This window comes from Epargyreus clarus, unplaced genomic scaffold (assembly GCF_041222505.1).
Source record: "Epargyreus clarus isolate Ecla_fem2 unplaced genomic scaffold, WU_Ecla_fem_2.2 ptg000034l, whole genome shotgun sequence".
Lineage (NCBI taxonomy): Eukaryota > Metazoa > Arthropoda > Insecta > Lepidoptera > Hesperiidae > Epargyreus > Epargyreus clarus.
The window spans coordinates 1,754,479-1,780,871 of NW_027332239.1; the positions used below are offsets into that span (position 1 = coordinate 1,754,479).

Below are 26,393 nucleotides of genomic sequence, written 5' to 3' on the forward strand. Positions count from 1 at the left end.
TAGAATAGGTATGGCAGCCGTTGTCGAGTTTTATCAACATTATAACTAACATTTAAATGTAAATATACGTTACATCTTTCATGTTTCGACAATATTTTTTTAATATTCGATATTTTGTGGCCTGCTTGGAAAAGGTACTAAAGAAAGATATTCTGACCAAAAATGAATGACATTGTTACCCTCGTGAAAAAGTAATCTTAAAATTTTAATTACCTCTTAATGTAGAAATTAACAATATTCCTGAATAACAATTACACAGCGTAACTGCCTTGCACAAATTTTATGATGATTGGTTGAATACCTGAACAGTGCAACAAAGAAATAAAGAAATAAATTGACTTTCGCATTGCTTTTTGCATGGATAGAGCGTAGCAAAGTTTAATTTGAAGACCGTCTAGTCCATAACAATTTTCCTTCATAAATAACATGAATGATAATGATAAAATCATTGGGGAGTAGACGTCTAGACGGGAACAATATTGCTAGAGTTGCAATTACGAGCAGTAAAATTGTCGGCTACTGCGGAGTGGATTTTAAATACTCTCACCGAAGGAAAACCGTGAGAGTAACTGAGTGTGCTGCCCGCAGGCGGACTGTCTGGGACGCAGATATTAAGGGAGCGCAATTGCAAACTCCACAAGTTGAAATAAAGCTATGAAAACATGTAATTTTTTTTGTAACACAAAGAATAAATTTCCATTTTGTGTGTAAAAGGAAAAAATACCCACAGCGTAGATGATGTATTTCACTCTGTTTGTCTTCAGCCACCTTAAAAAACAGAAGTCATTGTGATATTACCTCGTTCTCGTTTTTATTCGGTTGTGTCGAATTGTTTTTTTTAATTTATTTTTCTTATCCTTAAACAAGTAATCTAAATCATTGTTCTAAATGTAAAATTTCTTAACAAAAATACGCATCCGTTTCGTTTCCGTAAGCACCTTCTGTCAATCAACATGTGACAGCGGAAGATAATTTCAACAAAGGACAAGACGCACAGGTACATCATTCCATTGACGCATATGTGCGTCGTAAACATTGTCACCGCGATAGTGAATGACGCATTGTATAAATAATTCGACAGTAAGAAAAAGAAGAATTTATTTATAAGGCGAGGCTACGCACACCGTCAGACATTGACTTTTATTGTTCTCGGTAGATGTAGCAAGTAATGTGCAGATGAGTTGTTTACTTACTAATTTGTTTTATACGCTTCTGCTTCTTTGTTATAAGCTATTTGAGGATAGTTTAAAAACAGTAAATAAATGCCATATGACTCTTATTCGACTAAGTCTTACGCGAGACGATTGCAGTCCTAAGGGGTAGCAAGTACCCTTAACTGGCTATTCCAATTCTATTAAAACAGTTACCACCAAGTGGAGACCATACTCGTTTCTACTTCAATTTCTTAAACTACATATTATTTCCAAAAAATCTTGGAAAAACCTATAATATTATAGTATTTGTATTTTATATTTTAACATAACCTATCCAAGACACAGTAAAAATTTAATGTTATTTAAAATGGCATTTTCAAGAAGTCTATATAAAACAGAATGAAATAGAAAGCTAACATTCCCAATAGCTAATAGCTAGGGAATGTGTGGGCCCAAGAATGCCGCACGACTGTACCTAATAAGCAAGCTCGGAGTTGCTTTCACCTTTATATATAGCAGTGATATATGGATTATGTTGTTACGTTGTTAACTGAAACGATTTATGATCACCGGAATAACATGTATTTTTAAGGATAGCTCTTTTAAATAATAAGATTTATCATCGAAACTATTAATAAAATCTTTGTTCAATAATAAATATATTGTCTGCTGTCATTGGAATCTTTTTTGGAAATTTAAACAAATTGTGGAAGTGACAAGCGTATATTTTAAGAAGTCAGGTTAGTTTTTTTTAATAATAATATTCAAGTTTTTATTGAAGTATCACAGTCTAAAATAGTCTATTTGATGATATATGGTCATTGCGCATATTATGTGGTGGCGCGTTCTAACCATAGATATACTACGTCAGTAGGATAATATATCTATGGTTCTAACTCAGTCCTAATTTTTCGGCGTTTTTCACTTTATCTATTGAATCGTAATAGGTAGACAGTTCGAATTTTCACAATACATTTACTCCTATAGCTGATATGATAACAAATAATAATTAAAAAAAAGAAATATGTGTAGTAAGGAATTAAGGAACCCTACATGTGCGAGTTCGACTCGCACTTGGCAAATTACTACATTAGATGCCAAATAACTGTGATCGTGCAATAACCAGATACGCTCCACTTAAACGATCAATACGTACGCTACAAGCGATTAAAACACCATCAATAAAGCTTTATGCAGCGTGGCTGACACAGATGTGATAAAGAAATGGAGACCAATTTTCTGGGCCATTGAATTAAAATTGCAACGGCGCTGTGTCGCTAGATAGCTCATACCGTATTAGTGTAGCGGTCCGTATTGATGGCTGACCGTTGATGTACTAAACGAATAGAGTCTTAATAACAAATTTACACTTTCGTGAACAGAGCAGTCAAAAATGGTATTTACAGACAAAAGCATCGTTCAAAATGTTTTCTGATTCTAATAACTTGTCAAGATTTACATTTAAAGACATCATTAGATTACGTATGAAAACTGTGTGATCTCTAATAAAAATAATGCTGTAATTAGTCATGTTTATTTTCTATTATGATTTAATTAAAAATATACATTTCATTTTAACTATTTATAAAAATACAGTTCAAAGTTTTATCTCAGTGATTTAATACGTTCTTCACATTACTCTTTGAATCCAATTATTACATCTGTGAGATAAACACGCATGAAAACTTATCACAGATTATCGGTCTATTTTATGGTTAAATGTAGCTTTTCATCCGGCAATTTCTTATCATACACGCATATTAACCCTCTTTTGTGCGTAATATACATGTAGAGCAGAATTGTTTGTGACACTTTCCTTAGAGAAAGTCTCTGTAAAAATATAAGAATAAAGATTGGGTGTATATTCAAGCGTGTGTGCAATAAAAATTCAAAAATAATTTATTTTGCCATCTTACTGTATTATACTTATGATAAGATTATATTCCTACCTGAGGTCGGCCTCAGGTGAACCGCTAACTCTGAGGACTAAGCTGAAATGCCTCGGAAAAGTATGTCTCTCTTACCACGCACTTCAAACCAGAACAGAGCAGCGCTTAATACTACTATTATTAGGCAGATATAGGCGTGGAGGCGATGCTTCTTGAGTCGAACCACAGAGGGTTCTACCACCATTCGAGAATCGAGAATATTCTTTTACAACTACTTATAACAATAAGTGTACTAAGTTTTTGTTTATTTACTTTCAATTCCTAAATACCCCATTCAGGACTCGTAACAATGGGTGCACGGTTATAATAAAAACTATAAGGAAGGTATACAAACTGTATCAAGGACTGTCAAGTAACAAAAGAACTTGGAATAGGAAACAAATAAACCAGAAGACGCATATAAGATTAATGAATTTATTTACGCAATATGGTGTAATACAGCAGTACGGTTGAAGAAGTGTTAGCCTAGTGGTTAAAACTTGAAATCAGCTAGTTCGAAATTCAAATACGCACCTCGATTTTTTAAATTAAGTTAGAAATAACGCGTTTTAAAATGTTATTATTTAAGTGATAAAACTTATATCTTAAACGGTGAATAAAAACATTGTGAAGTTGACGAATTTTATTATATGAGGTGTTCTTAGAATTGTCAAAATTGTGGGGACATAGGCTATATTTTTATTCGGTCAGGTTTTTTGTTGTTATAATAATGACAATTTAATTACACACCACATAATTACCACCTTTGTCATGAAATCTACACATTTTTACATTCTAAGCAAAATAATCAGTATCCAGTGTCCATAATCATGAACTTACTTTTTTATCGTGTCTGCAAATAACTACAGAACAACACATACAATGTGGTTGTTGTTGCGCAAATCCGTAGAGCGCACTGGACCGAGACATCGATCGAGCGTCGATAATCGTGTAATGACTCGATTCAATAAGCGATGTTTTGAGTTCTCTCCGTCTGTTATATTGTAGCTTTATAGAATTTTTTTATGCATACTACAATGTTGTGACAAAAAAAGGTAGACATATATATATACTAGCTGACCCGGCAAACGTTGTGTTGCCATATAAATCAAAAAAAAATTAGGGTGAACAATCCTTATCACTTAGGGGTATGAAAAATAGATAGTAGCCGATCCTCAGACCTTCTGAATATTCATATAAAATTTGGTGAAAATTGGTAAAGCCTTTTCGGAGGAGTACGGTAACTAATATTGTGACGCAAGAATTTTATATAGAAGGATAGGCGTAGATGGAGCATCATCCAAAAGAAAATTACTGCATCACGGGAGGATAACGGCCCTCAGCAATGCGACGCGGAGGAGGAGCCATACATTCCTACTACGACTAATTGTGTAGATGTTGAGTACGAAGTCGTAGCAGCGTAGAGCGCCTGCTGAAGTTGGATGGTTGACTACTGACTAATAGCTAATTCTAATGGGTTTAATGGCTCTTTATTAAGATGTAAGTTTAAGTTAATATCAATGCTTATGATCTGTTCCCAGCAGTTACAGTCAAACTGTTTGCACGATTAAATACATACAGACTGAATTAACCTCGCAAACAACTCGTAACTATTAGCAATTCGTGTATTTGTAAATGATATGCCAATTTCCAATACAATAAATACTTCGGTCGTTTTCGTTTCGGAAAACTACATATTAAACACAAACACGATAGGGAATTAATAACAAATTCCTCGTTTCATTTTATAGGTTAACGTTGTTATTATTGTTTAATCAAAGCTATTTATAGGGAGCCTGCTGTAAACTAATCGAACACACGTTTTCCGACATATACCGAACCAAACTCATTAATTCTATACATAGAATCTTTCAAAATCTATTATGTGCATAGTCTCATTATACATAGAATCTTTATACTAAATCTATTAACTGCATAGTGCCATTTTTAGACATAATGTCGTGATATTACACAAAGCTTGTCAACTGAGAAACCCACCTGACCCTAATAGCCTGCTGAAATGTCAGCTCATGGGGCCCCGGGGCGATAGGTCAGCCACACGAGCCTGCACGGTGACATATTAGCAAATACGCTTCGCTAGTTTACTAAAAATATGTGATATTTCTAGATTTCTAGTAATTAAATGTGATTTGAAATATACCTATTATAAACTTTTTATGATGTTAGTTGAGAATAATCGGTAGTCGTTAAGAGTTAAATAATTATTGTGAAATGTAGTCTGCATCAGAGAGGCGGGTACGGAATCTTTGTAATACATATATTATCACACGATATATTGATTTAAAAAGTATGTTATGATTAATTACTTTGTTTTACGTTTTCCGTATAAGATTGACGTAGTAAATGTATCTATCTACATGCAGCCCATCTCCATTTAGGTAATGGATTCTACCTGAAGCCGATCACATTTTTTTTATTTATTTATTGAACACCAACATAATGTACACTAAATATTTTAGTAAAGCGTGAAATTATTTGAGAAAATAGGTGAGTGCCATTACAATTACAGGTGAACACTGCATGCTATAGAAAGAAGCGAGTATATAGAATGAATAAGTAAGATGTTCGCCTCTTATGTAAGTCATCCGGCATCTACATTCTACCATCGAAGAACTGCTCCACTCTCTAGAGAACTAAGGAGGCGGGGAGCGGAAGGGGTGGTCCGCCCCGGGCCCCTGGTCCTAGGGCCCCCCAAGCACAGTTGCTAATAACTAAAAAGAAGGTCTCCGGATTCATCATCACTGAAATACGTATTTGTCGACGAATAAGTCTATGATACATTTGTAATTTTGTAAATTCAAATCAACTTTTTAGACTGGGGGCCTCCATCCAACTTTCCGCCCCGGGCATCCTACAACCTCCGCCACTGGCTCCACACTTAAATATGTGTAGTGATGATGACTGCCTAACTATACTGGTTCTATAATGTTACAAATAAGTTTACTGTAAAAGTCAGTACATATCGTTAAATGGTGTTTCTTGTTCCTCCCCAGGTGGTCGCCCGTCGCTCGGACCTCAAGTTGATCGTGACGTCAGCGACGATGGACTCGAGCAAGTTCGCCATGTTCTTCGGCAACGTGCCAACCTTCACCATCCCCGGGCGGACCTTCCCCGTCGAGACTTTCTTCGCTAAGAATGTCTGCGAGGACTACGTGGATGGTGCTGTTAAACAGGTAAGGATGAAATTGATTAGGAATGAATAAAATTTATTTATTGCAAAAACTCGAGAGAGTGATTGATATTTAAGAGTATAATGCAGCCCACCAAGTATGGTTATTGCCGCTGTGGACTGTTCTAACCCTAGTATACGATTTGAACTCACTTAAAATTAATTACAGATGACTTGTCCCAAAAGACTTCTACCCAATTATATCTTCAAAACAAAATACAGCAATTTTATACCGCTGTTATAAATCAATGCTGTTATAAACCGAGATGGTGGTTATCTTTATTGTCAAGCCGCAACGGATTCTCTCACCTCAAAAATCTTCCTGTCTTATATCTTAACATTGCTCGCGAGTACAGAAACTAAACTACATTATCATTTTGCATTCAGTTTCAAAGTAGTATGTTAGCCATAATTGCTACAAATATCTCCCATTGAATACATGACCAGACGCTACAACTGCTAATTCATTTTCAATCCACTACAGCCACTTAGCAAAGGGTGATTAAAATGTAGTTGATATTAAAATCGCGTAACCGGATAACAACGCGGGCCCACAGTCATAACTATTCATAGATAAAGGCAATGCAACCACTGACACACCTAGACGAAGCACGAAATAGACCACTAATAGTCTATACGCCAATTCAGTAATTAATTCATTATCTGAATTGACGTATAGACCTGGATCGAAAAATACGTCAAAAGTAGATTGAAACGTTACAAGTCGAGCCACAATAAATTATGGACCTACATTTTGAAAAAAAGTTCTAATCGAAAAGGGTTTCTAATCAATTTACAAATGAATCATTGACAAGAAATACAAAAATGTTTACAAAGTATTACATTGTTAAAACTTCATCTGTACCACATTAGGATATTTTCACTATTTTTTAACTGGGCCTATCATTGACATTTGTTCTATCAGAATGATGTTAATATCTCATCGCACTCGCACTAGGAGTCTGTTTGTTTGCTCGTCATCGGCGTAAGCCCGTAGCAGCGTCTATAATCTACGCAGTGTCCTCCAAACTGCATCGGTGGTGCGTAATAGTATCGAGTGCACTCGCCGCGGTGTCAACGAACCGCGTGATCGGCCGCCACGCTGAACTCCGCGTCGGTATTCGTGCAGTTGTAGTACTCGATGTAGCATTGAGTTTAATTGTTCGTATCGATGGTACTGGAAGCTATATAGAATGTTATGGGCATTTAAGCTTGTTTTAATAACTAACGCAACTGTCCTTGATGCTTCCTCAACTTATATTAAATGGTCACTTACTGTTTCCCATATAAACCAATTATTAACTCCAAATTATATTTGTCATTCCTGAGGTTAGTCACAGAAATGCTCTCCATGAGGATGGAGATAGAATCCTCGAATAAGGTGTCTCACACCTTTCGAATCAGAACACAGCAGTGCATCACATATGCTAAAAGGCAGACTTCAGAATAAAATTCAGATTTAAAATTCTTAACGGCAAATTTAAAGGTCGTCTTCGTGGATCCAGTACGCAACACCACCGCAATACGTATTTCCTCATAGCGACGGTGTTATCGTCGTTCAGTTGTTTGATTTCAAAATCACAGTAGGTAGTCTCGTACACACAATGAATGAACATAAAATGTGTTGTTCTTTTGTTTTACCTGTTTATGGTTACATGGTAATCATTGATACCAGACTTGATTTTGATCGTAATTACATACAAATGAAGAAGGATCTACTTTTAGAGTCCCTTATATATTTTCTTCGGAAGTTCTAAGAATCGAGTTCAAAGGGGCTAAAATATACCATAACATAACCATTCTAACCTTACTCATATCTGAAGTCCTGTAATCAGTTAAGAATATTTTAATCAATACATAAACTTGTTTTTACCTGTATTTTATTAAAATGATTGTTTTAGCTGATACCCAAAAAACAATTACTTTAATGAAACTAAGGGTCAGGTCGTTGGTCGTGTGTACATTTTGTTCTAATTCAATTAACGCAGAATATGATATATACAGGATGGTCACTCATAGGAAATTTTAACAACTCTAGTATTTTGAAGATAACACTGCCTTTTCGAACATGAAACTAAAACAGCCGGCAGATATTGCCTAGGCTGGCCTAGTAGAACGAGTAGAATAGTAATAAGAGTATTTTTTATATTTTTTCACGAAATAAATACTCTGTTTCCTATCTATAAATATTCTCTAACTGAGATTTTAGGAAAAACATAGAGGTACTTTTTTACCAGTGACAAGTAGATATGTTGTCTTATTGTTTTGCATAAGCATTTTTCTCAATAATATCCAGTGTAAGGTCAATAATAAAAGACAAATTGATGTCATTATTAAATATTATTACAAAACTCGTTGTCAAAAAACCGTAAGTTTGTTTTTGAATCTTATTTATTGACAACACTAAAAATTTTACACCCTGTATAGTGTATGACGAGCTGACACGCCTCGAACACACCTCTACGTGTTAAGTTACGGTGCGTCGCCTTCTATACTACGTAGTAACTCGTTGTAACTAATATCTTTGATGCGTCTGTAGTATGAAGGTATTAAATGTACGTGCCATATGTAAATAGTCCTAGAGCTTACTACGCCCTAATCTGCTAAGTAAAATAATAGGTAAAATAGCTTGAGTTCTTTTACCGTGTATGTAGTTAGAAGATAAAGAGTAAATAATTATAAAAAATGTTAAAACAATAAACGGCTTTTATATTAACGACATATTTTTTTTTACTGCCTATGGGCATTGGGAACACCAGAGGAGTTGCCAACGCAACGCCGGATTTAAAAAAACTCTTTTTACCTCTCTTACAAACCCATTTCAACTATTTGTAAAACGTCGCGTAAGAGTAAATCGTAACTAGAGCAGCTCACTTTGGTCAAGTGTGGATAGGTGGAGTCATAACCGGTGAAATTTTTCTATATGCCTAAAAGGTAAATCGCCTAAAACCACAACAATAAATAATGATGAGTTCTCTCATGAAGTATACCAATTGCAATTAAATATACCGTGTGCATCACCCTCTAGATAAAATTTATGTACAGTTGGTCTTGATTTACAATTATAAAAGTGCAAACGTTGCATTTCTAGTACTACATAATATAAATTTTATTTGCGTTAGGACGTTATAGGTGAGTGTCTAGGCATCAACTTCGTATAAGCGTAGAAAATGTCTTTTTTTCTATTTTATAATTCAAAATTCGACGATCAGAACAATATTTGAGAACATAGACGTAAGGTCAACGATCTCTGCACAATCCACTATCACCGGACCGCATTCCTAATCCGCGCAATTAATCAATTAATCAATTTGCGAGCGCTCGAGCAGAATTGATAAACCGCATTCGAATTGGGTAACCGCCGTTACATCCAGCTGGATTTATTGGCTGGAAAGATTAATGCCGATAACATTGTATTTTCTTGTATCTGTATTGTATCTATCTAGAAACTATTTGTCTTTTCTATGTTTTTATGTTGTCTATGACATTACGCAGGCAACGCTATCCGCGTTCAAGATGGTTTAAAGAACCCTACACATTTTTGCGGTAATGAATAACTTAAAATTCTTTTACAATTTTTCCAAGAAATCTGTTTTAAAATCAGTATTTCGACTTCAGTGGCATTACTAACACGCCTATTTCTACCATATAAGAGAAATGTCAAGTACTTCGGATGTTCAGTTTAGAGAGAGTTTGTTATAAGAGATATTTACACGTGGAGACTTAACTTAACCCTCAGGGGTAGCAATGCTCTGCGCCGGACCTGAAGGTAACACTTGAATCCTATTTAGAATTGATTACATAGATGCATGGCCAGCAGTGACGACATACCGTCAAGTTGATTGCATGATCCTTTGCTACATTAATTTTTTTATTTTACTCCAAATTCCAAGTGTAATCTTCATATAGTACCTACGTCGAATGAAAAAAAAATATAATTGAAATAACCTAAATTTCGTAAACTTCGCACTTTGTACATACATGAAGTAAACATCGGCACATCATTCATTCATTCATTACTCAACGTCCGTTGAACAATTTCACACACACACGAATGTTTGTCTGCATGATTGTAACATCAACTTGATTTATTGATTGACACTAACATTTGTAACTCGCAATAACATTTGTAACTAACTAGTTTTTGATCGATGCACCTTTAGTTTGTGCAAATTGTATTGACGCGTGTTTTAAAAGATTTTCAGTCTTATTGCCGTGTTTATAGGAATCACGAGGTGCGTCATTGTGAGTTGAAACTGCATTACAAATGTTACAATGTAACATTGTTTCAACCTTTTCAATACTAACAAAAGCAAACGAGTATGCAATTCTAGTAGGAAATGGTTGTCTTACATTGAATAAGTGAACTATTGCTCAATCCTAAATATCCTAACTAATATTATAAATGCGAATGTGAGTTTGTTTGTTTATTTGCTTCACTTTCAATCTTTAAATACCTACATAATCGATTGTCATTAAATTTTATACACACGTTATCAGAAAAATACAAAAACTCAGAAACTCAGAAAAAGACAAAGGGTATCTTTTATCCATAAAAAAGTGCCGTCCCCGAGGGATAGATATAAACCCGACTGGAAATGTTATAAAGGAGTTTGTAACTTTTTATTCTTAAACCTGTGCTACCACCTACCAGATATTATAAGAGGTACTTGATGACGCGTTAATAAACAAACCTATTGCTACATATGATTTCATTTTTTATATTTATTATTTAGAAAAATAAATAGACCGCGTTATTTTTAGCTGTTTGGTGTCCTTTACAATATATTAACATATCTCTGCGCGAGACTTAGGCAAAAGCGCAAGTGACATTTTGGCCAAAAGTATACGCACTTTAAGTCCCAAAGTATTGATTTCTCATCGAAATATGTATGTATAAGGCCTAGTTAACATACCTACAATGTAAATGTTCATCTCATAGCGCCCTCTATAAATTATACATTCAAAGTTTACATAAGTACAACCCTTTTCGGACGTGCGACAGTTACAAATTCTTTTGATAGTTATTCTTGTGGGTCATGGGTGCTAAGGGTCATATTATGAGGATAATACAGTTCCCGCGATCGGAATATTAATTGTGTTACGAAACAGAATTGAATCAGTTACGTGTAACCGTGACTTATAAAACTTTGATATAGTTCAGTACCTATTATGTACTATAACACGAACAATATTACGGCCAAGTGACAAATTATTATTTTTAACACGATTTTAATAACTTGGGTTGTATCTATGTATGTATGTATTTTGTAAAATTTTGAACAATTATGAAGAACCGATGACAATACGCGATTTTAATAATTTTATCCCATTCTCCTCATCAGGATCGTCAGGAATCAGGATTAACGATTTTCCTTGTGCAATTTTAGCGTGGTTTTTAGTTTTTAAACTATAATTATTTTATCTTTTAAGAGATTTTCTCATGAGATTTTACAATCAGTTTTAAAACAGCCTATTTTTGAGTGCTCACTCACATTTTATCAAGTATTCCTGTTTAAAATTCTATACCTACTTTTAGAGCCATAAGTTTGGGTTATGCGTGAAACTGCGTGTGATGAGTGTACGCATAATGGAGAAATAAATGAACAGACATGCAGACAAACAACCAAACACGTCTTTTTACATCTAATTCACAAGCCGCGAGGCTATGCGTTCTCATAACCACAACATATGTAATTGAAAATTATTAATTATTTTACTTGTATATATTATGTATATTGTATATTTTATGTAATTTGGACGTCAATTATTGTTATTTTTAAGCTACACTAACGAATTAGGATTTTTTTTTCCTGTAATGTTAGATGTAAGTTGTGAATAAATAAATAAATAAACTTTTGTGTCAAAAAATAATGCAATGCGTCTTACTAAGGCTTATAGCTCATGAAGCGTTTGTCTTTCGCATCCGCGCGCCTACATCAGTTTATTTTTTATTTCCATACTGATTAACCGCACTTTTCCGCGGTTACGTAGCGTGGTGGTTATGTAGGCAGGCGGAAAGAGATCAATATAAGTTACCTGCCCTTGTAGCGGAATCAGCAGACAACCGCGCATGCCGCGTCTTTTAAATCGCGCCATAAAAATTGCACCCACATTTTCCCAACAGTTTTAAACTCAAAAGTTTAAAAGCGTACACGTGCAGATGCGGCCTAAAAACCGCTCCGTGCGTTCTAAGCCTAAAACAGAATTTTTTGACTCAAAGTATCGATCAGACGGTCCATGGTATAAAAGTTACTTATGCGTATATCTTAGATGAAGGGCGAATGAACCCATTCAGAAGGCAGTGAATGTCTGGGCGGCTGAAATTTGCAAAAGTCGACGAACTACGACAAAAGCTCGCAGGCTGTTGCTATTTGATATTTGCCAGCGGTATTGTTAAATGCAATAGTAAAAGTTGTTTTGGAAATAAGATAGGATATTATATGTAAAATTGTGTTGTGAAATAATGTTAAGCACATTTGGGTACATTTAATGTCTACGGTTAACTTTAGGTAACATATAATTCATAAGTTCTCAAGGCTGTGTCAAATCTACCAATTCGATCTTCGTCAGCGTAGTGGACTATGGTCTTAACTACTATGTGTGATAGAAGACCGTGTCCAACAGTGGGCATGACATTCAGCTCCTAAGTGACAAAATTAAATTTCTGTTCTGGTTATTTGTGCATACGTCTTTGTGTGTGTTCACTTGCCACATGTCACCCACAACACAGAGAACTCCAGTAAGCCTATTGATGTACAAAGCGTCTTTCTAGCGGAAAATTTCATAATGCACCAAAGAGCTCCGAAGATAATAAACACTTAGAGCAAATTAAACCATTACCTAATTGCGGCAGCTTAGCGCTATCAGACAGACGACAGTTTAGACCTAGCCGGCAATCCGCTAATGGAGTTGGGTTGATTAATGTGTCGTACACTGGGGTTATTTGTAATTCTTGATTAAATTCACGCCTTATTAAATTAATGTGTACTATTACATTGTCCGAGGTTGGGGATAATTAATTTTGTAAAGTAAAGTGAACCCACGGAGAGTTTATCTTTCATATCGCCTCTATAAGTAGTTCTTAATTTCTCTATCTTAACAATAATTTGATTGCAAAAGCCTACAAATATTAATATTATTAGGGCCTTGTGATACCTTTAACTATGGACACGTTGCAACGTTTCTCTCGACGTTTATCGACGTTAATTATTAAACTCAAATGTCCTCGAGTGGTCCTCAAAAATTGACAACTCAATTCGCCCTCCTGGCTATTCAAGTAATTTCTTGTAAAACCTTTAAACCTCCGTAACGCTTACAAATGAAGCCTTAGCATTGGAAGCCATTTAATCAATCAATCACAAGACTACTAATCCTATAAAGCCACACCCAAAGCCTACTAGCTTTTTCTTCAAGAATATTCAGTTTGTTGACGGAAAAAAAAATTAGAAATGCCCCTGTATATAATAATATTTGATTTTTACCACGCTTTTATTTCCTTGACTTATATGTATGTATGTAACGGAATCTTTGAACTCGATTTTTACCCACTTTGAACGGTCCAATTAATTTAAAATTTTGAACGCTTATGAAGAACCGATGACAATACAGGATTTTTATAATTTTATCCCATTTACCTCATTAAAATCTTCAGGAATCAGGATTAACGATTTTCCTTGTGCAATTTTGGTGTGGTTTGTAGTTTTTAAACTATAATTATCCCGATTGCGTCTGTGAGTGGCTGTCGCCCGTATTTCGTAAAACTTATATATTACTACTTTTTGTTTTAAAAGAAAATTATATGACATACTAACATACATAAAACTGAAAATTCGTACCTTCATTGAAATGACATTAGCGCCATCTGGCGAAGATTGGTCGTACCAACTCTGAAACCTTCGTGGGCTCATGGACAACAACTTTGCTAAAGAACATCACTTGATCAAATGCATAGTTTACGATTCAATCCTTACTAATATCAATTAAAATAATCGATTTTTTTGGTCCAAAAGATCGATACTCCGATTAGTCGATCTTAGATCGCCATCCCTAGTTACCGTGGGATTTCCGGGATAAAAACCATCCTATGTCCTTTCTCGGGTCTCAGACTATCTTTGTACAAAATTTCATTAAAATCAGTTCAGCGGTTTAGGCGTGAAGAAAAGACAACCAGACAGACAGACAGAGTTACTTTCGGATTTATAATATTGGTAAGGATTTGTTTTTATTTTACGTCATACATATTACAATATATGAAGAAGATAAAGTAATTGGCCCACCGCCACACGTAGCCTTTCTATAGTTGAAAATGTAAATATGTAAACTTACGTTGCGACGTGTCTACCACGTACCATGTCTGTGTGTGAACAGGGCTTAAACCGTAGTTCACGGCCGCATCAGTGACGTCTGTTGACATAACACATGATAATACTGACGTCAAATGTGGATCGTAAAATGATTATTGCTTTTATTTTATTACTAGATCAAGTATTACGTTAGTGGCGCGTTAGAGTGTGCTCGTTTGAAATAGAAATAGTATTGGGCTCACTAGGAGAGAAGTAGGCTAGGAGAGAATTTCGTGGTTCGATTATTAATGCAAATCTGGTTTTCATTATTACCTCATATACAAATGGTCCAATGCTCATATGGTCCAGATTGAAATTCAAGACATATATAACTCCTCGTGTTATAAACCACACTTGGCCATCAATCCACAATGGGGCAGAGTATGCTTCCTTTAGGTATGGGGAGAGAACTATTACCAGTTGGACATTAAAAGCATTTCAGTTAAAGCCTCTTCAAATGATTTAAAATTATCTGTATCAAAAAAGGGACTTTCACTCTTTTCATTCCAAGAACAAACCTGGCACATAAAGTGACATAGGGAATACCAATTTAGTCCTAATCTATAGAAATACATGGCCAATAGTCAAAGTATAATTCATTTTTTTTTTTTTTTTTGTTCACGAGGGGGAAACCTTCAAAAGGTACCCGGCGCCGTGGGAGCGACGCAGGGTTATGTGGGATTTTTACCGCACTAAAACCCCCCCGGTGGCCGTCCTCAGCACTGCGTAGAGGGCTCCGGGATCTCCAAAGGAACGCAACCGGAGTCCTCTTAGCGCGTTGCCCCGTCGGGCTCTGCCCAGGTGAGCTTGACGCTCGCCACACCATCTGGTGTGTACGACGGTATGCGACCACACATACCGCCGCCCTTCCCGGGGTCGCTTACCGAGCGGTTCGAGCTCCCACACTTACCGCCCGCAACCCCGGAAGCCCCCTTTTAGTCGCCTCTTACGACAGGCAGGGGATACCGTAGCCCTATTCTGGTCCCGAAACTACAGGGACAGTAAAGTATAATTCTAGAAAATATTTTTCCTAGGATTTGTACTAAATAAATAATGGCTGTGACAATATTATCAACATCCGTTTAATATTGTCTATTAATACAGACAATAGTCTGTGTTCGATGTTAAACATAATCTACGGGATTAGATAATGAATGTGATTATCGCGGATTTTATTGAATTTGCACTTAAATCATTACAAGGTAACATGGTTAAGGTGCGTCGTCTGACATACTTTATATTCATTCACTTGGATGAAAAAACCCCTCATGAAAAATTGCATTGCAAGATTCAAAACTTTGACGTTTTGAGTGATTGAGCGTTATAATATTCTTAAATTATGTAGAAATAGAATTACTCGTTAACTACTGTCTTATTATCGGGCATAGGTTTTCTAAGAATTACCAAATAGGTATATGGTATGGTACGAATCCTTATTTGACTAGTGTAGTGGGCGCTAAGATTAGTGAGACTAAGGATTCGTAGACTACACTGATATAATGACATAGGCACCTGAGAGAACTCGTAAGGCATGTAGTTTTGTCTTTTAACCTTTTTATAATATTTTCAGGCTCTTCAAATCCATCTGCAGCCAGAGGAAGGTGATATCCTGGTATTCATGCCCGGACAAGAGGACATCGAAGTCACTTGCGAGGTACGTATTATGAAAAGCATTTTAGTACAAAGCATTCCAGTCTAGCTAAAATATCTTAATTAAAAAAAATCCAAAAACGACGACGCTAAAGCACATAATAAATTTGTTTACAAGTTATGTCCATGAAACCTATATTTTTAAAACGGTAGCAATAGGTAACGTCAAAAAGAATAAAATCAAATGCTGAAACTAACTATATTAGCATTTATTTGATCTGCAAATTGTAATCCTAAATGGCCTTTAACGATAACAAAGGCCACAAATTGAGTAAGTATTGAGTAGTAAATCCATGATTCCAGGTGTTAACAGAGAGACTTGCGGACCTGGACAGCGCGCCACCGCTGACAGTGCTGCCGATATACTCCCAGCTGCCAGCTGACCTGCAGGCCAAGATCTTCCAGCGAGCGCCGCCTGGGCAAAGGAAGTGCATCGTCGCCACTAACATTGCAGGTGAATTGAAACAAAATGGGTGAAATACGAAACATTAAATAAAGAAGAAGAAATTAAAATTGCTTTGCAATATAATATTTAGACATATATTTCTTTCATTTTTTTTCATGGAATTAAAATTACCTGAATGAACTTTATTTTATATAATAAAATTACATAATTGTACTGTTATCTATTCTATAATTCTTTTAAAACATTTATGAACTATAAATTGTTTATGTTTTCAGAAACTTCGCTCACGGTGGACGGCATCATGTACGTTATCGACTGTGGCTACTGCAAACTGAAAGTATACAATCCCAGGATCGGTATGGACGCCTTGCAGGTAATTATCTTTCCTTAAGCAGTAGCTTCTTGCCTAGTAAAGAGCCTCCCGGCTCATTCCGCTCAAGGGGGTCTTGGTTGGGCTCCAGCTTCAGATTATTATTAAATATGCCATTAATGACATAGAAACTTTTTTTTATACATTTTAAAAAGTGTTGAAACGTACCCTGAACACTTCACATCTGTCAGATACGTTAGTATGTAGTGCCGTCGGAATCTAACAAGGAAGATTTGGGTTCGAACCATCCCAAAATATTTTTTTAAACCTTTAACCAGCAGCTTTTAAGTTTAACTTGAAGTTCGTATTAAATGATCACTCTATGGTAGACTTCGGAATTTAGAAACTTTAAAACTTACTACTTACTTAAAAAAAAACCGCATACTTTAAAAAAATAGTTAACCTAAATTTAATGACACGGACAACGGACATTCAGCAATATTTACACATTGCCCAAAATATTGTTCAATGTCCGTAGGGACAGCTTGCAATAGCATCTGGTTGAAAAAAAAAGTAACTAACCTAACCTAACCTATCCCCCAGATATACCCGGTGAGCCAGGCCAACGCCCGCCAACGGGCAGGTCGGGCGGGCCGAACGGGGCCCGGCAAGGCATTCTGCCTGTACACTCAGCGGCAATTCCAACACGAGTTGCTCTCCGCCACCGTGCCCGAGATACAGCGGACCAACCTCGCCAATACGGTGCTGTTGTTGAAATCCTTGGGTGTTGAAGATCTACTCGGGTTTCACTTTATGGATCCGCCGCCTCAAGTGAGTACAATTTCGGAGTTTTGTAAACGTAATCTGGAGTATACTAGAGTAGAACTAAATGTATGTTAGAGTAGGATTAAATGTAAACTAGAGTAGGAGTAAATGTAAACTTGTGTATGAGTAAATGTAAACTAGAGTAGGAGTAAATGTAAACTAGAGTAAACGTAAACTAGAGAAATAGTAAACGCAAACTGGAGTAGATATGGTTTTTGGCTTATTTATTAAGAAAATATATGATAGTACATGTAGCGATGGATACACGTGTAAAAACTGATTCTTTTCAGAACCGACAATTTTTACAAAACGATTGTAACAAAATACACTTAACGTAACGTGTCGTATCGTTATTTTTATTATTATAATATAGGAATAGCAGACGAGCATGCAGTCTACCTAATGGTTAGTGGCTACTGCCACCCATGGACAGCTATAATCAAACCCCAAATAGAATTAGATATTCCTCCCTGAGGTCGGCCACAGATGCGCCGCTATTCCTGAGGTCTAAGCTGGAATGCTTCTGAAAAATATGACTCCCTTAACACAGCAGCGTTTAACACTGTGTGTTACAGACAGAAATAGGTGTGACGGTGGTGCCGCCAGAGTCGAACCACAAAGAGTTCTACCACCGTAATCGTATCATTAATTTAAGATTTATTTTTGCAAACGTTCGTCATCAGGACACGATCCTGAACTCGATGTACCAGCTGTGGATCCTGGGCGCGCTGGACGGCACGGGCGCGCTGACGCCGCTGGGCCGCCAGATGGCCGAGTTCCCGCTCGACCCGCCGCAGTGCCACATGCTCATCGTCTCCGCGGAGATGGGCTGCAGCGCCGAGGTGCTCATCATTGGTGAGTCACGCCGCAGGGAGTTTTCGTTGATAAAGATACCAAATATGACGTTTAAAACACAAGTTTATTTTGTAAAGAGTAGAAGGTCACTACATACATATGTAAGGCATTTACAAAGCAAGTGTCTTCAATTAACATACACCTTGTCACACACACACACACATACACACACACACACACACACGCACACATACACACTTTATCACACATCGTACACATTTTTTTTTATTCATTTTCCATATTAATATATGCCTGCCAAAAAAAGGTTACAAACTTCAAAAAAATTATAGAAGTCAAAAATTTATTTAGTTTTTGTCGCACAGTAAACATCCATTTAAAATTGACAATACATGACAGTGGTCACACTGTCATGTATTGTTATCCTTGTATACATAGATATATTAGTCATATATCTATGCTTGTATAACTCGAATTTTACAATGTTAGTAATAATTATAATTTTAAATGTGCAGTATCGATGCTGTCCGTGCCGTCGGTGTTCTACCGTCCTGCTGGACGAGAGGAGGAAGCGGACGGCGTGAAGGAGAAGTTTCAAGTGCCCGAGTCTGACCACCTCACGCTACTGCATCTTTATAACCAGTGGAAGGCTAACAAGTAAGAAACGTGATGCAATATTTAAATATTTCGCAATTTTTAGAGCCGTTACAAATGTTTCGTTAGAATATTGATTCAAAGTATGTATACGTACATAAATATTATAGACAATGCTTTCGGAAAAAATTTCAGCTTCAGGTCAAAATGGACCAAATTTTTGATCGAAGTGGAAACTTTCTAGCAAATGTCAAAGTTGAATGAAGTGGTACAAATACGCGTAAATGCGAGTTATTTCACTTTTTACACAATTTGGATCAAAATTTCTTAGGGCCGTATTAATAGATGGATCTCAATATCAATCTTAAGTTCGTATCAACTGAGTCGCTCTTAAGTTGCGATCAGCGACTTGAGAGCGTCGCTAATTAATAAATGAGTATCAAGTGCGTATCATTTGATACCGGTCTCAAGAGAAGCATCTCATTCGAAACAGTAGAACAGATTAAAAATATTTTTTTAAAATGACACATATGAATGAATGAGAGTTGAACATTACAATCACGTCATGCAGCGTTTCGTTTCCGCTCCTTTGCTAATGCAATAAAATGTTTATTGTAGTGAAATATCTCATTAAATATATTTATAAAAATAACAAATCATTTTTAAATCGTATACTAAATAAAAAGTAAATGATTTCAAGTGCAATATTTTTCGGAAAATATATTACGAGTTCGATTTCAGATACTGTTACTGTGAACAAAACGCGTCGCGTCATTAGTTTGTTTACTTTTGTTCCATTGTTATTTGTTATGAGTTGGATGTGAAGTGCGAATTATTTAGCTGTATTTACATTAGTTGGACTGTTTTATGGAAATGACTGGAAATGAATAAGAAAACCATATTCAGTAAAGTGGAAAAAACGTTTTCATATAATAGTGTAGTGGAGTGTAAAAAAATTGACGGACATTATTTGCAACAGAAGAACTCTGCATGGTATAAAATTGCTAGTGAATATCTCCCACATACCCCGTCAAGTAAGTATTTTTCATGTGTACAAATAACCTTAAACCAAATACCTAATAATAATTATTTATTTCATGAAGCATTAGTACAATTACAATCTTCTCAGAGTAGTCTTTATTATAATCGTTTATTTTAATTCAGTATCGTCAGCTGCCTAAATTGGGTAAAAAACCTGTAGTATAGGTTAACTTCCATACAGAGCTACTATAATCTTATTAATTTTGAATTAACAGAAACATATACATACAAATGACTTCTATTTGATAAAAATGGCATGATTTTATATTTATGATAATGTTGTAGGATACAAGTAAACAACGAATGCGTTTGTGGATGACCTAAAGCAACAACTATGTGAATAACATTGTCAAATGGAGGCGGCCCTTCTACCAGTGACGCAGAAATGAATCCAGATGTATCGTAGCTGACTCCAGGGCTACTTGTTAGTGCTGATGATGTAATTGATTTCGACACTGTATCAGGTATGTATTTTAAATGTTTTTAAAGTTAGTCTACATATCTAACTATTTGAAGTACTGCATCTACATATCTAAATATAGTTAGCTATGCGTTAGTTAAGGTTATACAATAATTAATAATATTTCAGATTGCATTACTTAATATTCTTTTTTATTTTAGAAATGATTGTTAAGCCCCGCCTGATGATACACAAGAAAAGGAGAAAGTAATAATCAAGCCTAGCCACTCCACCGAAGGTGAACAGCATCTTTGCATCCGCCTGCCTCAATGTTAGAAAAAAAAAGAAAAGCTTTTGATTTTATTAGGTATATAGCTGTTATTTACTTATAATATTATTATTATATTCAATAAAATTAGAGTAAATATAATAGGTATATATTTTAAAACCTATATTTGGTATTATAATTTAGAGTTACATTTTGAGTAATAATAAATCTCCTATTTAATATAAAAGATTGTATTATAAGGAATTTCATTTTCTTTTTTTTTTAGACCTATATTTGGGATTATAAATTAAAGCTAATTTTGCAATAATAGAATTTAATAAGTTTCCTATGTTATATAACAAGGTTATATTATAAAGCATTTCTGGTTTTTCTTTTTCAGGTAAAGCTGAGTAATTTAAAATTTAAATCTACTTTGAAAAGGAACTAAAATTTTATAATTGTAATACTAGAAATAGTTTTGTATAATATATTGTTTATAAAATTATATTTGTAGTATTTTTGACACATACCAGCCTTACCGTACACATTTGGTTACACTTTGTATGTAAATAGCAGTAAATATCACTTCACTTATAAGTGCAAAGTAGCATGCAATTGAATAATAAGAGGTACAAAAAAATACATTACAGATATATACTCCAAGAGAATAAATATATGAATTACAATTGCAATCTTAATTAAATCAATCAATCCTGGTTAAAACGTGAGAAAAAATAAAAAATAAAATAATTTCATCACAATTACTTAATAAAAATTCCATTCAATTAAAAAAATACAACATAAAAATTTAAATCATAATAATTAAATTATAAAGTTGAATCAAGATATAAATTAACATAAAAATTAGTGATACTGTGAAATAGAAGTGTAAATAGAATCTATACCTTTTTTGAAATTTATTTATAGGCATTTAAAAAGGATTTTGAGCGACCCTTACATAAATTTTTGGTAACCGAGAACTAAAGCGATCATCAATATTATCGTAATAATTCATGATAATCGTAATAATCTATTTCGTCTAAAATATTTTCAAAATCCATTTCTCGGCGATACGTAAACGTCGACTCAAGTCAAGGTCCGACTACACTCAGCTAATACCATCTCAGAACGCATCTCAAGAGGCTACTTGAGAGTGAGTTTGATTTATTAATTAGCGAATGCGATGACAGATCTCAAGTGAGAGCGCGTTTAATGTTTGGCACTTAAGTTTTGTTTATTAATACGATAACGAACTTAAGATTGCACTTGAGTTAGATCTCAAACTTGAGATCGGTTTATTAATACGGCCCTTAGTGTCAATAAAGCTTGAGCTTCGGCTCAGTTGGTACATAATTTGAAATTATTTATCGTGTGCAGCTACTCGACGATGTGGTGCACGGAGCACTTCGTGCACGCCAAGGCGATGCGCAAGGTGCGCGAGGTGCGGCAGCAGCTGCGCGACATCCTGCAGCAGCAGCGCCTGCCGCTGCTCTCCTGCGGCACGCACTGGGACACCGTCAGGAAGTGCATCTGCTCCGGTGTGTGGGACCTCTGTCGCTAGTGTTAAAGTTGATTTATGTAAACGTAATGCGATTCGTCTCTGTGTTTGAAAGGTTGTGTGTAGTTATTTTCACCCATGATCATTTCTGACTGTAATTAATCCTAAATTACCAGGTCGAGGTAACGGGTAGATACGTAAAGATTCTCAGTCATCTAAGACATCAGCGGAAAGAGTAATATTATTCTAGTCCACTTTAAATACAACACAACCCTAATCTATTTGTTTCTCTCCCTAGCGTACTTCCAGCAAGCAGCGCGACTGAAGGGTATCGGAGAGTATGTAAACTGCCGCACGGGCATGCCCTGCCATCTGCACCCCACCTCCGCGCTGTTCGGGCTCGGCAGCTCTCCGGACTACGTGGTCTACCACGAGCTGATGATGACCAGCAAGGAGTACATGCATTGCGTCACCGCGGTCGACGGCCGCTGGTTGGCCGAACTTGGCCCTATGTTCTTCTCGGTCAAGGAGACCGGCAAGTGAGTGATTTTACTTTGTAATAGATTTAACGTAACTGAATTTAAATGAGATTTGGAAAGATGGTTGGAGATAGAGAACCATTATAGTCCTAAGGAATATAGTGAGCACCTGTAATTGACTTTGGGTAGATTTTTTGTTTTATATAGTTTTTTATGGAAATCCAAGGAACAGCAATGATCATTTATTATCAAAAGAACTGCATTATCATTTTACTACTTCAATAAAAAAAAATCAGTTTTGTACAAATTCACTCTCATTATTCCCCACCAACGCCCCAAAAGAAGTAGTTTTACCTTCATTGGTCATGTCGTGTTCCCAGGACGAACCGCGACAAGCGCAAGGAGGCGGCGGTGCACGTGCAGCGCATGGAGGAGGAGATGCGGCTCGCGGAGATCAAGCTGCGGGACGAGCGCGAGCGCCGCGACCGCCCGCCCGCGCCCGCGCAGCCCGTCGCCACGCCCGGCCTCGCCTCCGCGCAGCGCCACACGCCGCACCGCCTCGGCCTCTAGGCCGGCCCGGCCCGGCCCGCGCAGCCCGTCGCCACGCCCGGCCTTGCCTCCGCGCAGCGCCACACGCCGCACCGCCTCGGCCTCTAGGCCGGCCCGGCCCGGCGCAGTGTGTCGCCGCGCCCGGCCTCGCCTCCGCGCAGCGCCACACGCCGCACCGCCTCGGCCTCTAGGCCGGCCCGGCCCGGCGCAGTGTGTCGCCGCGCCCGGCCTCGCCTCCGCGCAGCGCCACACGCCGCACCGCCTCGGCCTCTAGGCCGGCCCGGCCCGGCGCAGTGTGTCGCCGCGCCCGGCCTCGCCTCCGCGCAGCGCCACACGCCGCACCGCCTCGGCCTCTAGGCCGCCCGGCCCGCGCAGCCCGTCGCCACGCCCGGCCTCGCCTCCGCGCAGCGCCACACGCCGCACCGCCTCGGCCTCTAGGCCGGCCCGGCCCGGCGCAGTGTGTCGCCGCGCCCGGCCTCGCCTCCGCGCAGCGCCACACGCCGCACCGCCTCGGCCTCTAGGCCGGCCCGGCCCGGCGCAGTGTGTCGCCGCGCCCGGCCTCGCCTCCGCGCAGCGCCACACGCCGCACCGCCTCGGCCTCTAGGCCGGCCCGGCCCGGCGCAGTGTGTCGCCGCGCCCGGCCTCGCCTCCGCGCAGCGCCACACGCCGCACCGCCTCGGCCTCTAGGCCGGCCCGGCCCGGCGCAGTGTGTCGCCGCGCCCGGCCTCGCCTCCGCGCAGCGCCACACGCCGCACCGCCTCGGCCTCTAGGCCGGCCCGGCCCGGCGCAGTGTGTCGCCGCGCCCGGCCTCGCCTCCGCGCAGCGCCACACGCCGCACCGCCTCGGCCTCTAGGCCGGCCCGGCCCGGCGCAGTGTGTCGCCGCGCCCGGCCTCGCCTCCGCGCAGCGCCACACGCCGCACCGCCTCGGCCTCTAGGCCGGCCCGGCCCGGCGCAGTGTGTCGCCGCGCCCGGCCTCGCCTCCGCGCAGCGCCACACGCCGCACCGCCTCGGCCTCTAGGCCGGCCCGGCCCGGCGCAGTGTGTCGCCGCGCCCGGCCTCGCCTCCGCGCAGCGCCACACGCCGCACCGCCTCGGCCTCTAGGCCGGCCCGGCCCGGCGCAGTGTGTCGCCGCGCCCGGCCTCGCCTCCGCGCAGCGCCACACGCCGCACCGCCTCGGCCTCTAGGCCGGCCCGGCCCGGCGCAGTGTGGCGCCACGCCCGGCCTCGCCTCCGCGCAGCGCCACACGCCGCACCGCCTCGGCCTCTAGGCCGGCCCGGCCCGGCGCAGTGTGTCGCCACGCCCGGCCTCGCCTCCGCGCAGCGCCACACGCCGCACCGCCTCGGCCTCTAGGCCGGCCCGGCCCGGCGCAGTGTGTCGCCACGCCCGGCCTCGCCTCCGCGCAGCGCCACACGCCGCACCGCCTCGGCCTCTAGGCCGGCCCGGCCCGGCGCAGTGTGGAGCGCGCCCGCCCGCGCAGCCCGTCGCCACGCCCGGCCTCGCCTCCGCGCAGCGCCACACGCCGCACCGCCTCGGCCTCTAGGCCGGCCCGGCCCGGCGCAGTGTGTCGCCACGCCCGGCCTCGCCTCCGCGCAGCGCCACACGCCGCACCGCCTCGGCCTCTAGGCCGGCCCGGCCCGGCGCAGTGTGTCGCCACGCCCGGCCTCGCCTCCGCGCAGCGCCACACGCCGCACCGCCTCGGCCTCTAGGCCGGCCCGGCCCGGCGCAGTGTGTCGCCACGCCCGGCCTCGCCTCCGCGCAGCGCCACACGCCGCACCGCCTCGGCCTCTAGGCCGGCCCGGCCCGGCGCAGTGTGGAGCGCGCCCGCCCGCGCAGCCCGTCGCCACGCCCGGCCTCGCCTCCGCGCAGCGCCACACGCCGCACCGCCTCGGCCTCTAGGCCGGCCCGGCCCGGCCCGCGCAGCCCGTCGCCACGCCCGGCCTCGCCTCCGCGCAGCGCCACACGCCGCACCGCCTCGGCCTCTAGGCCGCCCGGCCCGCGCAGCCCGTCGCCACGCCCGGCCTCGCCTCCGCGCAGCGCCACACGCCGCACCGCCTCGGCCTCTAGGCCGCCCGGCCCGCGCAGCCCGTCGCCACGCCCGGCCTCGCCTCCGCGCAGCGCCACACGCCGCACCGCCTCGGCCTCTAGGCCGCCCGGCCCGCGCAGCCCGTCGCCACGCCCGGCCTCGCCTCCGCGCAGCGCCACACGCCGCACCGCCTCGGCCTCTAGGCCGGCCCGGCCCGGCGCAGTGTGGAACGTGCGCGGCGTCCCGGCGCCCAGCGGACTGGCTCGGAATGTGGAAGTGTACCCGGCGCTGAGGGACTGGCACGGATTGTGGGGGATGCGACCCGGCGCTGGGGGACTAGCACGGATTGTGGAAAGGTACCCGGCACTGGGGGATTGGCACGGATTATGTGGGGGGTTGCGGCCCTGTTTGCGAGCCTGGGGCTGGCAGTGTGGGGTGTGGCGCGACGCTGGGGGACTTGCCCAGAGCAGGAGATGTAGGCGATGGGGAAATTAGTATAGATTGGGAATATTGATCCAATGCTAGAGAAACTAATAGATATTTAGGGTACTGAGTACGTACGTGAGGAAACTAGTACAACAGAAGTTTGTAACCTAGCATAAGGAAAACTAGCACAACTCTTAGGGAATGTAGCCCAACTCAGGGGAAACTAACCCAGAAATGGGAACAGAGTCCTAAGGCATGAAGTCCAACACATGGGGAATTAACCCAGCATAGGGAATTTTGAAGATTTAGCAAATTAGGTGAAGTAATCTGTGGAAATTAAGCCATTGCTAAGAAATGCAGACCAGCACTAGAGAACCTAGCTAACTCGGCACTGGCTAATTAACCAATAATTAGAGATGTGTAACACAGGACGGAGGAAAGCCTTTACGCTAGGAGATATAAAGGACCCCCGCAGCAATAAAATTAATGAAAT

At 40.4% G+C, this 26,393-nt stretch overlaps 1 protein-coding gene and 1 long non-coding RNA gene across 3 annotated transcripts in view; both read left to right on the forward strand.

The window, feature by feature from the left end:
• Positions 1-23,508, forward strand: part of l(1)G0007 (ATP-dependent RNA helicase l(1)G0007) — a 123,203-nt gene extending 99,695 nt beyond the window's left edge. For both annotated transcript variants that reach the window (XM_073091219.1, XM_073091217.1), the window contains 10 exons: positions 6,097-6,276; positions 16,188-16,271; positions 16,571-16,721; positions 16,949-17,046; positions 17,587-17,814; positions 18,492-18,663; positions 19,137-19,278; positions 22,302-22,462; positions 22,721-22,961; positions 23,282-23,508. In XM_073091219.1, coding sequence (XP_072947320.1) covers positions 6,097-6,276; positions 16,188-16,271; positions 16,571-16,721; positions 16,949-17,046; positions 17,587-17,814; positions 18,492-18,663; positions 19,137-19,278; positions 22,302-22,462; positions 22,721-22,961; positions 23,282-23,471 — 1,647 coding nt within the window. In that variant the 3' untranslated portion in view covers positions 23,472-23,508. The remainder of the gene's footprint in view (positions 1-6,096; positions 6,277-16,187; positions 16,272-16,570; positions 16,722-16,948; positions 17,047-17,586; positions 17,815-18,491; positions 18,664-19,136; positions 19,279-22,301; positions 22,463-22,720; positions 22,962-23,281) is intronic.
• Positions 19,541-21,429, forward strand: LOC140755874 (uncharacterized). Its single transcript, XR_012103842.1, has 4 exons — positions 19,541-20,249; positions 20,542-20,720; positions 20,878-21,023; positions 21,325-21,429. It is a non-coding gene; the product is annotated as an uncharacterized LOC140755874 (long non-coding RNA).
• Positions 23,509-26,393: the final 2,885 nt, after the last annotated feature.